The sequence below is a fragment of the Mustela putorius genome, unplaced genomic scaffold (genome assembly GCF_011764305.1).
Source record: "Mustela putorius furo isolate JIRA1106 unplaced genomic scaffold, ASM1176430v1.1 tig00000196_pilon_pilon_pilon, whole genome shotgun sequence".
In the NCBI taxonomy this organism is placed as follows: Eukaryota; Metazoa; Chordata; class Mammalia; order Carnivora; family Mustelidae; genus Mustela; species Mustela putorius.
In genome coordinates, this window is record NW_025421310.1 from 2214506 (window position 1) to 2229075 (window position 14570).

Here is a 14570-nt window from a genome sequence, read left to right on the forward strand (position 1 = left end):
CCCCATTTCCTCCCCATCTCTCTGCCTTTCCTCTCTTGCTGTCTCTGAACTGTGGCCCAGCTGCACCCCTCACGCCTCCCTTCTACCTTCTCTCCTCCAGCCTTCTGTCTCTCTGCCTGCTCCCCTCTGCATCCCAGCTCTGCATCCCTCCCAGCTCTGCATCCCTGCCCCCCTCCCTGATTTCCTTGGTCCCACAAGAACTGGAGGGGAAGAGGGGGGAGGGGAGATGGACAGCAAGGGAGGGGAAGTTCTTGTAGGGGGAAGAGGGTTAGCCAGACCGGCTGGGCTCCCTGGGCACCTCCGCCAGAGCCCCGCCCAGGACTGAGTGGCCCGCCCCAATATAAGCAGCTCTTGGCCAGAGGCAGAACTCAGTGCACAGCTCACCCACACCTGTCCGCATCATCACCATCGCTGTCCTGCAGGTAGGATCATCTGCCCACAGCCCTCGGCTCTGTGGTCCCCCCCACCCGGCTCCACTGACTTCTCTGTCTCCTTGCATTTCTCTGTCTCAGTGGACATTTCTGTCTTTCTCAATGCCCTCTGTGTCCACCTTCTCAACCTCAGTGGTGCTGGTTGAACTTGGAAGTTCTGGGGCCCAGCACCACCTCTACTAACCCCCTTGGCCTGGGCCATCGGATGTGGGGCATTTCTCCTCACCTCTCTGAGCCTCAGTGTTCCATCTGTGACATGGGCTTGCAGAGAAGATAAGGCACTGGACAGGTGTGAGTGGTACTGGTGGCATCTCATTGGGCACTGGCTCTGATCTCTGTCTCTCCTTGTCTCTGACTCTGCCTTCTCTTTCACCTGCTCTCTGTCTCCAGCTCTACCTCTGCTATGAGGAAGGTCCTCTGGGGTCTGTCGGGCAGTGGTACAGACACGGGCGAGTTTCTCGCCCTCACCCCATACATCCCTACTCCATGTTTCTGCCAGCTGGAAGGCTGACTTGGCCTCTTTCTCCCCAGCGCCCTTCCCCCTGAGAACCCAGCCCCCGTGCCCCTGCTTCTTGCCCATCCCCCCACCCCAGTATCCCGCAGCCCTTGGACTCAGCCACTGTCTCCACCACCACCTTTGCCGTCCCCAACGCTGCCACCTCCTCAGGGCCAGCAAGATGCAGTTTGAGATGCACGACAACGTGAAAGGCAAAGGTGGGATCACTGGAGGAACCAGCAACCCTTCCAGTCCCTGGAACCTGGCGGCTTCCCTCCCCTGGGGACCCCTGGCTTCGAAGACAGATGGCGCCTGATTGCACCCCAGAGACCCCTGGAAATGAGGGAACCCAGCACCCCAGGCCCAGACGTGGAGGAGGCGGCGGCACCTCTCAGCCCCTCCTGGAAATGGCACCCACCCTTCCCCAAACTTGCAGGAGCTCCCCACCCACAACTCAACCAGATGCGCAGGAGGCAGTGGCGATGGGGACAGACTGGGGTGTCAGTGCCTAAACGTGGCTGAAAGGAAGGGGGGGGTGCAGTGGTGTCCCCTCCGTGGGCGGCCTGGTGGCCCCGCCCAGTCTGCCCGGCAGAGGAAGGGGCGGTAGGGACGTGGGATCCGGGAGGGGCTGTCGGGCTGCCCACTGACCCTGGCCCACCACCCTCGCAGCCATGTCCTATCCAGTGACCAGTCAGCCCCAGTGCGCCAGCAGCTGCTACCAGACCCAGCTCAGTGACTGGCACACAGGACTCACGGACTGCTGCAACGACATGCCCGTCTGTGAGTACAGGTGGCTCCTTCTGGGAGGGGGCGCGGCCCCACCAACGCTACGCCCCCTCCCTGCCTCAGACCCTGAATTCCCATACTCTGCCTTCACCCCTTCCTCCACCTCCAATACTCCCTAGGATCCTGACCTCACCTCTTCCAAGCTCCCCCGCGACCCTCAACCTCCCCCCTTGTACTCTCAACTTTCCCCGTTGTGGCCCGAGCTCCCCCTCCAAACCCTGCCTCGCAGCTCCTAAACCACCCCCGCTGGGACCCTTTATTCCCTCCGGGACCCTCGCTCCTCCCCACGGCGGAGCCGGCCCGGGGCACCCGGTGGAACCAGCTCTGACTACCCCGCGCCTGCCCCCAGGTCTGTGCGGCACTTTCGCCCCACTGTGTCTCGCCTGCCGCATCTCGGACGACTTTGGGGAGTGCTGCTGCGCGCCCTACCTGCCCGGAGGCCTGCACTCCCTGCGCACCGGCATGCGGGAGCGCTATCATATCCAGGTGCGTGCGAGTCGCGGGCCGGGGTGGGGACGGACCTCCTGGGACCCTAGGTGGGGCTCCTAACCTCTCTCTCTCTCCTACCCTCTAGGGCTCTGTTGGGCACGACTGGGCGGCCCTCACCTTTTGTTTGCCCTGCGCCCTCTGTCAGATGGCGAGGGAATTGAAGATCCGAGAGTAAAGAAGCTCCCCGCGCCCCCTTTTCCACCTGTCCCGCCCGGGCCCCTCTGTCCTCTCTGCCCTCTCGTGGGAGGGCCTGCCCCTCCGCCCTATCCCGCTACCAGAAATACACCCACAATAAAAACCTGAAAACCAACTCTGCCCACATTCTTTTTGTCCCAGGGAAGGAATCTGGGTGGAGAAGGAGGTTTGGTGAGGGGTGTGGGGACACAGGGAAGATGCCTAGGTGTGGAAGGATGCAGGAGTCAGATCCTTGATCCCAGCCTGCTGTGTACGACAGTGGCAAGACTCCTGCCTCACTAAACTAAGCCCTTAAGCTGCCCAAATGAAGTTCTGCAGGGATCCTGAAAATCAGCAAAACCAGAAAATGCTTTAAAAAAAAAAAAAAAAAGTAGAAGAGCCCCTCTCCTACCCCTACTAAGTCAATACCTATGGACTCTTGGCCTACACACAATCCTAACAAGTTTTTTTGGAGGGGTGGGGCAGGGCAGGGGGTGGGGGAGGGGGCGGGGAGGGAGGGTCCTTTGTCTCCAAAGCAGAGAACTGCCAGGTTTAAGGCTCCCTGGAGCTAAAAATAATCCTTAAATTCACCCAGCTCTCTTTATTGCAAAAGCAACTAGCAGGGGCACCTGGGTGGCTCAGTGGGTTAAGCTGCTGCCTTCGGCTCTGGTCATGATCTCGGGGTCTTGGGATCGAGTCCCGCATCAGGCTCTCTGCTCAGCGGGGAGCCTGCTTCTTCCTCTCTCTCTCTCTCTGCCTGCCTCTCTGCCTACTTGTGGTCTCTCTCTGTCAAATAAATAAATGAAATCTTTAAAAAAAAAAAAAAGAAAGAAAGAAAGCAACTAGCAGATAAGAAAATCTGGTATCAAAATGGGGCAGACCTAGGGGTGCCTAGGTGGCTCAGTGGGTTAAAGCCTCTGCCTTTGGCTCAGGTCATGATCCCAGGATCCTGGGATCAAGCCCCACATTGGGCTCTCTGCTCAGCAGGGAGCTTGCTCCCCCATCTCTCTCTGCCTGCCTCTCTGCCTACTTGTGATCTCTGTCAAATAAATAATAAATAAAATCTTAAAAAAAAAAATGGGCAGACCTAGGATCTGATCTTGACTCTTGCCACTTACTAGGCGCTTTATCTTTTTTTTTTAACATTTTATTTATTTATTTGACAGAGATCACAAGTAGGCAGAGAGGCAGGAGGCGGGGCGGGGTGGGGGTGGGAAGCAAGCTCCCCACTAAACAGAGAGCACGATGCGGGGCTCAATCTCAGGACCCTGGGATCATGACCTGAGCAGAAGGCAGAGGCTTAACCCGCTGAGCCACCCAGGCACTTCTGTGTGTTATCTTAGTGAATCAAGAAGCTTCTGAGCCAGTTTCCTCTCTGAGGATAATCCCTAATATGTCATATGGCTACTGTGTTAGCAAGAGGCAAAACAGATGGAGAGACCAAAGAGTGAGCCTAATAAGCTTGTTAATATTATTATGTATAATAATATTATAACACTCTAATATGTTATTTGTATTATTTGCTGTTATTCTCTCTCTCTCTCCATCTGTGGATCCAACAGTGACATCTTCACTTGGAATATCTAATAGGCATCTCAAATATAAAAACCTAACTCCAGGGACACCTGAGGGCTCATTGATTAAGCATCTGACTCTTGATTTTGATTCAGGTCATGATCTCAGGATTGTGAGATCAAGCCCTGTGTCGGGCCCATGCTGGGCATGAAGCCTGCTTAAGATTCTTTCTTTCCCTCTACCGCCCCACCCCACAAGTACTCTCACTCTCTCTCAAAATAAAATAAAACCTAACTCCAGATTCCCTACCCAAAACCTGCTCCTCCCAGGCTCCCCTTCTCAGGAAATGGCAAACCCCATCTTCCCAGCTGCTCAGTCACTTTGTTATCCAACGCCCCAATCTGTCAACAAATTCTGTTGGTCCTACTTTCAGAATATACCCAGAACCTCTCTTCTCCCTACTCTGCTACCCCCACCTTATTCTAGCCACCCTCCTCTTCAGCCTAGACTAATGCAGTGGCTCCTCACTGGGCTCCCTGCCCTATCTCCACATCCTTAGTTTCCTCCCACAGAAAACCCCTTTGAACACCTGAGTTAGGTCATATCCCTCCTGTGCTCTGAAACTTCTCGTGGCTCTTCCTGCAGAGTGCAAGCCGGAGTCCTCGCTGTGGCCCAAGGACCTGCACCATCTGCTTCCTGCTTTCCCTGTGACCTTATCTCCTTATTCCCTCTGACTCCAACCACAGGAGTCTCTTAGTTGTTTCTCAAATGCTAGTTGTGCTCCCACCTCAGGGCCTTTGCACTAGCTGTTCCCTCAACTTGGAATTCTCTTCCCTCTGATGTCCCTATGGCTCATTCTTTCTCTTCTGCCCACATGCCATCTTAAGAGAAAGGCCTTCCCTTCCACCTTGTAGTCCATAGCGAGTACTGAGCCCCCTTCCCCTCCTTCATCGCCCTTTTTGGCCATATATATACATACCACATCATTTACTTATTTACTATCTGGCTCCCCGCTGGCCTCTCAGCTCCATGAGGGCAGCGACCTCATTTACTACTGAATCCCCAGCACCTCAAACAGTGTTGAGCCCACTGCTGGTGGGGATGAGTGATCATAGGTGGGAGACATGGACACAGAGAAGGGATGTGATTTTAGACATAATCGGTGGAGGTGGCAATGGACTGTCAGGCAGGCTTGCATCAGAATCTGGGCTCACCTGTTTATCTGCCCTGAGTCCTTGAGCAAGGGACTTAGTTTCCAGATCTGTAAAATGGGGGCACAAACCTGTACCTCCCAGCATTGATGTTGAAAGAAGTAAAAGACACACCAAACATCCAACACTCCCTACCCAGAGTGCTGTAGTCCCCCCCCTTTCCCTGAAGCCCTTAGGTAGGCACTGATAGCCATAGATAGACCCCCAAATCCAGGCCTTCATGCTCCCCTGTTCAGGCTTTCTCTCACACTCCCTGAGTCTCTTGCATTTGAGTACATGGGCAGCAGGGGGAGGTGCCAGCTAACTGGGGTGGGGAGGACAGTTACTATAGGGTATCCATACAGGGGCAGCTGCACAGTATGGACAAGAGCTGGAGAGGGCAGCTCTGCATCCCAGGGAAAGGACCCAGTCACAGCGCAAATGCTCTGCCCCAGAAGGCACAGTCCCAGGCAGGAGGCATGAAAGGGTCCTTACCAAAGGTCTGATGGTAACGCAGGCAAGTCTTGAAGAACCTCCTTAGCTCCTTTCTGGAGGTGCAGGATGACTGTGCCACTGGCCTGGGCTCCACAAGGCAGCACGCCCTGCTTCTGGTGAGCTGCCTGGTGGGGAGATGGTGCCTCATCTCCCAAAGAAACTGGTCACTTCAAACACCTTCCCTAGTGCCCGCTCTGTGCTGGTACAGCTCTCAGCTAGGTGGGCAAAGTAAGAACCTGCACAACATCCCTTTTGCTTTCTCTGTGACCTTGTCTCCTCCTCGTTCCTTTATTCCCTGGGGCTTCCCTCCTCAGGGAGTGAGGGGGCCCGGTGGTCAGGCATTCGGATTTGAGTCACCCAGCAGCTGTCATTCAACAGCTAAATGATGTCTATGAACTTTCCTGTCCTCTCATCTGCAAAACGGGACCACCGGTTACCTCCCTCATCCAGTTGTTGGGCCGGAATGTGGCCAAGTGAACCGCCTAGCATGGGTTCTCAGCAGACACCAGTTCAAAGTCAAGTCATGGAGGCGAGGCACTACCAACAGCTCATCAGGGCAGAACTTCTGTGTGGGCAGAGTCATCCCCGAAAATCCCTTCCATTGCCCATAAATCTGAAAATACGATGATTTTCGTGGACCACACTGGAGACCCAAACACCCCCTAAGTGCTCCTCTCTGCTGTGTCTTCGACTAACCATCAGAGGAAGCCACCAGCCTATGCCCTGGGGGCTGGCTGAACGGGAAGGCATGGTGCTTACCTCTTAGTGCTCACCTCCTAGCCCCACGAGGCCGACGGAGGGCCCATTTCCACCACTGGCACCACACTCTGGCTTGCCCTAGGGGCCTGGCAAAGAGATGAAGGTGGCTGCAACGTTCCCTGTTTGGGCCGGGAGAGCCTTCTTGGATTCGAGGAATCCAGAGTTGTGGGATCTTCGTCTGTCTGCCTCCACTCTTCTGTCAGAGGCCAGAATAAAACCCAAACCCCAGACCTAGAGAATCTGTTTTCCCTCCTAAGGAAAGGAGGGTCTCCCTGCCACAGGGATTTGAGGAAAGGCCAGAGGTCACCTCCCCCAGGACCGCCCTTTCTAGGGACTAGCAGAATAGTTTCCCACCCCAGTTAGGAGACACAGAGTGGAGCCAGGCCAAGCCACGGGGCTCCGAGGGGCCAAGGTAAGCACACCGACTGGATTTATCCACACTTGGGTGCTGTTCAGAGAACAAGACACACCCCCACCCCCACCCCCGCTACATGCAGACAGCGCTCAGACACCAGCCTTCTCCACATTCTTTATTTGCAGCTTCAACTGCTCCTCCCTCTTTCAGCCTCATAGAAGGGGACCCCCAGCAGAGAAGAGGCACAGGGACTAGCTCCACAAGGTCCAAACACGCAGCTGGCAGATGGAGTCTTGCAAAAAGGAGTCCCAAGTTCAAGAAGGCTAGGATGGGGGTGGCCCTCAAGAGGGCCCACCAGAAGCTCCAAAGTCCAAGGTGGTGGCTGTGCTGTCAGGGAGCAGCCCCTAGGAAGAACCCCCACATCTTCAAGGCAGCAACGACTGGAAAGAAAGCGCACGTGCGCACATACACACACACACACACACACACACACACACACTCACACACACCACCCTGGGCGGCATCCCCAGCTTTGCCTCCTGGGACTCCTGCTGAGCTGGGTGACTCTGGTCCTAGGGTCAGTGACACCATCTGAGCTTTGTCCCTCCAGCCTCAAGGTGACAGCTGGTCCCTGGTGCTGCCTCACAGTCCCACCTCTGATCAGCAGACCAGAACAGCCAATCCCCTGCACTGGGTTCCTTCCGCTGAAATATGCAGAGCAGTCTGTCTCCCTGGCTGGGCCTGACTGAATGATGCTCACAGAGCATCTCAGAGCCTAAGGCTGGACTTCTGACCCCACGAGCCCCAGGCTGTCCCATGGTAATGGATGGCCCCCACCTTCCTCACAGAGCTCGGGCCACAAGGTCGAGGTCGTCCTGGATTCCCCTCCCCCTACAACATCCACATACATCCTGCACCTGTCCCTGACCCACCCCCTCCCCACTGCCGTCCTAGTCCAGCCCACTGTCGTGTCTCATCCCCTCTGACCCATTTTGAGCAGGCACATCGGATCCTGTCATCCTCCCTCACCCACCTGTCCCTTGGCTTCCCAGTGCCCTGGGAATAAAACTCAAAACCCTATCTGGGGCCTTACCCAGCACTGGTGGCACCACCTGCCTGTCCCCAACCTCACCTCCTCTTTGCACTCGGTCTGGGTCACACTGGCCACCTCTCCAATCCCTCCAATAAAGCACACTGGTTCCCACCTCTGGGCCTTGTCTTTGCAGCTCTGTTCTGAAACCCAACTGGGAGGGGCCCTGCAACATAACCTCAGTCCTGAGAAATCTGTGGGAGTCTCCTCTTTCAAGGGAGCATATGGCTCATTGACACGGACATGGAATGATTCTAGGGTCCCTCTAGTTAGAGAAAAAGATAGGAGCACCTGGTGGGCTCTGTGCATTAAGTATCTGATTCTTGGTTGCAGCTGGGTTTCATGAGTGGTGGGATGGAACGTCCTCGTCCTGCTGCATGCTCTGTGGGGAGTCTCCACGGAGATTCTCTCACTCTGCCCCTACCCCAAGTCATGCGCACCCCACAACCCTGCCTTTGCAACAAAACAACCATGTTCAGAATGGAAGCACTAGCCCAGTCTCCCAATGAGTTGACTTTCTCAGGACTAAGACACAAGTTTGGATTCAGGCAACGGGAAATCTCCACTGGCTACACCAGAGAGCTGGTCAGCCAGAGGCTTCCATTCATCCTTTAGAAAGAAGAGGAACCATGTCTGGCCTTAGATATTTCTCCACCCTTCAAGCCAGTGACTAGTGATAGCAGTCATTCAGGGGAAGCAGTGGTGGATTACTCTCTGTGGAAGCTCCTGTGTTTGCAACTGGGCCTTTGGTCAATATTCCCTGAATATGCTCAGAAAAAGGCCTCACCAGGAGTGGCAGAATACTCTGCCTGCCCTCACCATCTGCTCTTCCAAATGGAGGCATCAGAGGGAGTCAAAGAATAGAGCCAGCTGACCACCCATTCCAGTCCTTCCTCCATGCAGCCAAGCAGCATGTAGTCACAAGCAGGAGCCCAAGATTCCTTGGCAATATCTGACCCTGACTGCTCTCTCTGAGCACAGGACCACAAGGGAAACTTGCCACAGACCAATGAGGGCTGGCTGTGTGAATGCCAGCTCCATATCCCAGGAGTGGAAGCCAAGGGAAGGTTCGAAATTCAGCAAGCTTGGGAGAAGCTACAGGAGGGCCAATGTGGTCCATTCCAATGGGAATGAAATCAATCTGACAATTGTATTTACTCTGTTTCCCTTTGCTACGGAAATCTGACCATCTGTCTCTGAGAACCTCCAGCCCAGTCTCTACTGCCATATGACAATCCGCTATCCCTTCCCATGTCCACGTCTTTCTGAGACTGGATTGTAGCGGATCCTGGGGCCCAACTTAATGTACAGGCCCAAGGTCTCAGCCGGACTCCCAGGTTGACTGAGACACAGGATTCGAATGGCCTCAGGCCTAAAGCTAGTATGCAATGAGAAACATACCAAGGGCCAGATTTCTTCAGTACAGAGGAGCATGTGATGATGTCGAAAAGGAAGGGACTAGCAAGCACACTTTCCTAGCAAGCTCCCCATATCAGGGATAAGAATCAGCTGTGGGCTTGGGCAAAGGGAACTCCAGTGGCTACACCTGGGAGCCCTGTCAACAAGCGGCCTGGGTCCTTTCTGCCAAAAGACAATGAATGCTTCTGGGCCCTGGCTCCTTTTCCTGTCCTTCCCATACTGACTACCATTACTGGCTAAGGGAGAGCTGGGGTGCTTTGGGGGGCGACTTCAAGTGTTTGGAACTGGGACTCAGTGCACTCTACCAGGCAAGGGCTCTTTCGGAGCACACCCTGCCATGCAGCATTCTGGGCAGGTGTGAACAACCTCTTCTTTCTCATGAAGGCATGTCAGTCAGCCTGGGGAAGGAGACAGCCTGGCTATGCATAAGCAGGCTGACACCAGCCACCCAAGAAGGAAGCAGAACTCTGTGTTTGTGTGTGTGTGTGTGTGTGTGTGTGTGAGAGAGAGAGAGAGAGATTCTTTGTGTGGTCAGTGTTGTTTCAGCGTGGTTTGTATCTGACAGGTCTTCTGACTGTTGAGGTGGTTGTGTGTTTTCCATAGTTGTGTTTCATTAGTGATTGTATATCTATGTTAGAGGTGTGTTGAGTGCATGCAGTTCACGAGTCTGATGGATATGGTGTGTGTCTTGTGTGTTTTACGTGGCGTTGGTGTGTGATTGAGATGTGTTTCGTATAGTGGATATTTGATGTTTCTCCAGTGCCTATGGGTGGGGGGTAGGTGGTGTGTATTCATGATATCCATGCACTGTGTTAGTGGGGTATGTGTTGTGTGTGGGTTGTGTTCTTTTCTTCTGGTGTGTGTGCAGTGTAGATTACGGTGAACTAGGTGTGCTGATTTGGGGTATCTATGGTATGTGCATGGTGTGTGTGTGGGGGGTGCCCATTAATGTGGTCTCTGTGTGGTATACTTGTGGGAAATGCCTGGTGTGCGTGGTGAATTGCGGTGTGTGTATGGTGTTTGTGTAGTATAGGCATGGCTTGCTTCTGGGTGGGCTAAGTTGTGAGCTTCTGGTATAGAAGTGGTGTGTGTTGTGATGTGACCGCTGCATATGGAGTGTATGCACGTAATTTATGCTGTCTGTGCAGTGTGCATTGATCCATGTAACAGATGGCCTTGTGTGTTGGTTTTGACATGGGTTCACTATGTGTGTTTGGCATATGTCTGGGATGTGTGTGATGAATATAAGGAATTCCTGTGGTCCATGTGTAGTGATGTGAGGTGTGGATGAGGGGTAGAGTTGTGGTATGTAGGCAGTGGATGTGTGGATCGTGGGTGCTGCAAGTGCCGTGATTCCTTGGTTGCCTGTGGAGGTGGGTGAGGGGAGTAGGTAACTTGACTGCCCATAGTGGAATGGAGTGTCTTGGTGGTGTGGTGGTGCGTTTGTGTTTTGTATGGGTGTTGTGTGCAGGAGATATGTGTTCTGGGTGGAATAGGTGTAGTGATTGTGGAGCATAGGGTCGTGTGTGTGATCTCACCCATGTGGGTAGGTGTGTGTGTGTGTTCTCTATGTTGTGTGTGTCATATATATCTGGTTTGTGATGGACATGCACAAGACAGGACAAGGACAAGTGGTATGAATCGGTTGGATGTGTGTTAAACAAGTGATATCAGTGTGGGGTGTGTGCGGGTGTTTTTGCTGGGCATAGTTTGGATGGCATGAGGTGTGTGTTGGCACTGTAGGGATGGTGTGTGCTGGAGGTGTCATGTGCCAGTAAGGGAGGTGTCTGCTTTCCTTCCAGTGTGTATGTGAGTGTGTGTGTCCTCTAAGTGTTGTGTGTAGTGTTCATGAGTTTTTACGGTCTATGTGTGGGTGTGGTATATGGTTGGATCCTGTGCCTGGGGGCCTTACCTGTGTTGGTGTTGTAGGTATGGAGTGTATGTAGGTATGTGTGTTCCATTTCTGGAATTTTTTGGTGCATGATTGGTGTCATGGGATGTATTGTGTGTCCTGTGTGTGTCCTGCCTCTGTAGTGGTGTGTTGCATGGGTGATGTCTGCCTGTGTGCGTGTGGCATATTTCGTTTTTGTGGAGTGCATGCCTGTAGGCTTTGGGTAGGTGTTTGGCCATGTGTCCATGTGACAAACGTGCTGTGTGTGTGAGGTGTACCTGTGATGTGTTTGTGAGGTCCAGGCAAGGAGAGTGTCTCGTCCATGAGGTAGGAGTGTGGTGTCTGTCGTGCATGTGAGTTTTGGTAGGATATGGACTGTGTGTGCCTTCAATGAGTTTGCGTATAACATCGCTGTTCCATGCAGGTGATCTATATGTGTAGATAGTAAGGGGCATTTTTGGGGTGACTCTGTTGCATTGGAGGTTGATGAAATGGGTGTGAATGTCTGCAGTGCATGGTTTTGGATGGGCGTGTGGCATGTATTGTGTGTTTTGCACGTATTGTGTGCACGCGCTATGTGTGTGTGTGTATTTGTTAGTGTTGTGAACTTGGGGATTGTTTGCTATGTTTCCCTGCTAAGCTTGTGCTCCGTTTGTCCTGTGAGAGTCTTGGGTGTGGCCCTTGTGCACTGTGGGTTGCATCGGGGCACTGCGTGTGGTGACGGGATGGTTATACGGATTTGTGTGTGTGTGGTGTAGGTTTGCTGTGTGTGGTGTATATGTCTTCTGTGAGTTTTCTGTGTGACGAGTGAGGGCCGTGTCTATGTGTGAGTTCTCTGTGGGGGTTGTGTGTGTAGGGTGTATGCCTGTATGGGTGGGCTCTCTTTGTAGCCTATGGGTGTAGGTTGTATGTGTGCTGTATGTGTGATCTCTTGGTGTGGTGTCGGCAGACGATGGGTTGTGGATGGTGTGTGTGTGTAGTTGGTGCTGTGGCATGTGATGGAGTGTGTCAGTGTACAGGGACTTCACAGGGCTTGCAGTGTGTGCCTTGCTATGTGTTCTATACAGTGTAGTCACTGAGAGTGGGCATGTGTTGGTGATTGTATGGCTAATCATTGGTGCACTAAGCACTGGACCTTAAGCAGAGCCAGCACTGGGTTGGAGGACCATCGTTTGGTGGGGTGATATCAGACACCAATTTTGGTGGCTGATCTCAGAACAAAAGCGAGGATTCATCAAAATCTGGGAAGATTCTGTGAGAGTGAGAGCTCCATGACCCCTGAATGTGAGCCAAGACACAGTTTGAAATATGGAAGGTTACGGGTGTGCCTTTTATGGGGATCTTCACAGATAGTGAACCAAACAGAAAATTCAACCAGGGAAGGAGACATCTAAGTTTGATTCCCCTTGCCCCAGGAATGAGGCCACCTCTCATCAAAACTGCTCTTTTGTCCTAAACACCAATGTTTCCTGCTGAGCCTCTTCAGACACCGGAAGTTTCTGGATGTGCCAGGTGTTCTGAAACCCAATTGGGAGGGGACTGCGCTGCAACATAACTACAGTCCTGAGAAGTCTGTGGGAGTCTTCTATATCAAGGCAGCATATGGCTCATTGACACAGCCATGGAATGATTCGTAGGTCCCCTCTAGTTAGAGAAAAAGAAAAAAAGATAGGAGCACTTGGTGGGCTCTGTGCGTTAAAGTATCTGACTCTTGGTTGGACCCGAGGTCATGATTTCATGGGTGGTCAGAGGGAACGTCCTTGTCCTGCTGCTTGCTCTGTAAGGTATCTCCCCGATGATTCTCTGACTCTGCTCCTCCCTCATGTCGTGCTCTCTCATGAACACTCTTTTTCTAAGGAATGAATGATGTTCAGAATGCAAGCACTTGCCAAGTCTCCTGAAGAGTTGGCTTTCTCAGGACTAAGACACAAGTCTGGATTAAGGCAACGGGAAATCTCCACTGGCTACAACAGAGAGATGGTCAGCCAGAGCCTCCTTGTTCTATCTTCTTTCCCAACTGGGAAGACACTGCCATGAATGAGTGTCTGACTGAAGAAGTTTCACTGAACCCAGACATTTATATGGTCACCAGTATGGACGTCCAACACTAGGGCCCTGTACAGGACACTTCATGTTTTCAACAGTCAGTTCCATCAGCATTCACCTTTCCACAGGCTCAACTCTGTCTCTAGTCCGTCCTAAAGCTCACTTCCCTCACGACGTTTGAAGCATTTTCAACAGAGTTAGAATGTGTAGATGACCACAGGTAGTGCTCTGCCAACATGGGTTTCAGACACCTAAGAGCCTTGCCTGCACTTTACTCACAGTATCCAAAAGGCCCAGAGTCCGTCCTTGTTCTATCTTCTTTCCCCAACTGGTAAGACACTGCCACAATGGTTGTATGCCTCAAGGAGTTTAACTGAACACAGACCTTCCTACCATCACCAGTATGGACTTATGAAACTAGGGCCTTGTACGCGACACTTCAATGTTTTCAACACAGTCAGTTTGAACAGCTTCCAGCTTTAGACAGCCTCAACCTTGTTGTGAGCCCATCCTAAGGAATAATTCCCACGTCTTCGACAGAGGTAGACAGTGTGGATGACACAGGTCTTGCTCAGCCAAATAGCTTTTGAAGCCTAAGAGTTGTAGCATGCACTTCACTCACAGTATCCAACCCTCCCTGGGTCCGTCCTTGTTCTATCTTCTTTCCTCAACTGGGAAGACACTGCACAAATGGGTGTCTGACTGATGGAGTTTCCCCTGAACATAGAGCTTCCTATGGTCTCCAGTATGGATGTCCGAGACTAGGGCCCAGTACACAACACTGCATGTTTTTACCACTGTCACTTCCAATAGCTAACATCTTTTGACAGCCTCTATCCTGTCATGAGTCCGTCCTAAAGCACACATCCCTCACGACATTTGAAGCATTTTCGACAGAGGTAGACAGTGTGGATGACCACAGGTCGTGCTCTGCCAATATAAGTTTTGGACACCTAAGAGTCATAGCCTGCACTTCACTCACATTTTCCAACCTGCCCAAAGTCCGACCTTGTTCTATCTTCTTTCCTCAACTTGGAATACATTGTCAATAATGGGTGTCTGCCTGAAGGAGTTTCCCTATACACATACCTTCTTATGGTACCGGAATGGACGTCTAAGACTAGGGCCCTGTACACATCTCTTCATGTATTCAACACATTAAGTTCCATCAGTTTCTACCTTTCGACAGCCTCAACCCTATCACGAGCCTGTCCTAAAGCACACTTCCCTCATGATGTTTGAAGTGTTTTCGACAGAGGTAGACAGTGTGGATAATCACAGGTCTTGCTCTGCCAATATACGTTTCGGACACCTAAGAGCCATAGCCTGCACTTCACTGACAGTTTCCACCCTGCCCAGAGTCCATACTTGTTCTACCTTCTTTCCTCAACTGGGAAGTGACTGCCACAAATGGGTGTCCACCTGAAGGAGTTT

The 14570-nt window shown here is 52.5% G+C and overlaps 1 protein-coding gene across 4 annotated transcripts; it reads left to right on the forward strand.

The window, feature by feature from the left end:
• Window positions 1-379: 379 nt before the first annotated feature.
• CNFN (cornifelin) lies at window positions 380-2512 on the forward strand. Of its 4 annotated transcripts, none has more exons than XM_004780429.3 (5): window positions 380-422; window positions 963-1145; window positions 1597-1707; window positions 2063-2199; window positions 2288-2512. In XM_004780429.3, exons 2-5 carry the CDS (start codon window positions 1109-1111, stop codon window positions 2375-2377), a joined length of 375 nt encoding a protein of 124 aa, XP_004780486.1. In that variant the 5' UTR covers window positions 380-422; window positions 963-1108; the 3' UTR covers window positions 2378-2512. The 4 variants fall into 4 exon arrangements, with proteins under 4 accessions (XP_004780486.1, XP_004780488.1, XP_012905406.1 ...); XM_004780431.2 differs by having other exon boundaries at window positions 381-422; window positions 1099-1145; XM_004780430.1 differs by having other exon boundaries at window positions 385-422; window positions 1025-1145.
• Window positions 2513-14570: the final 12058 nt, after the last annotated feature.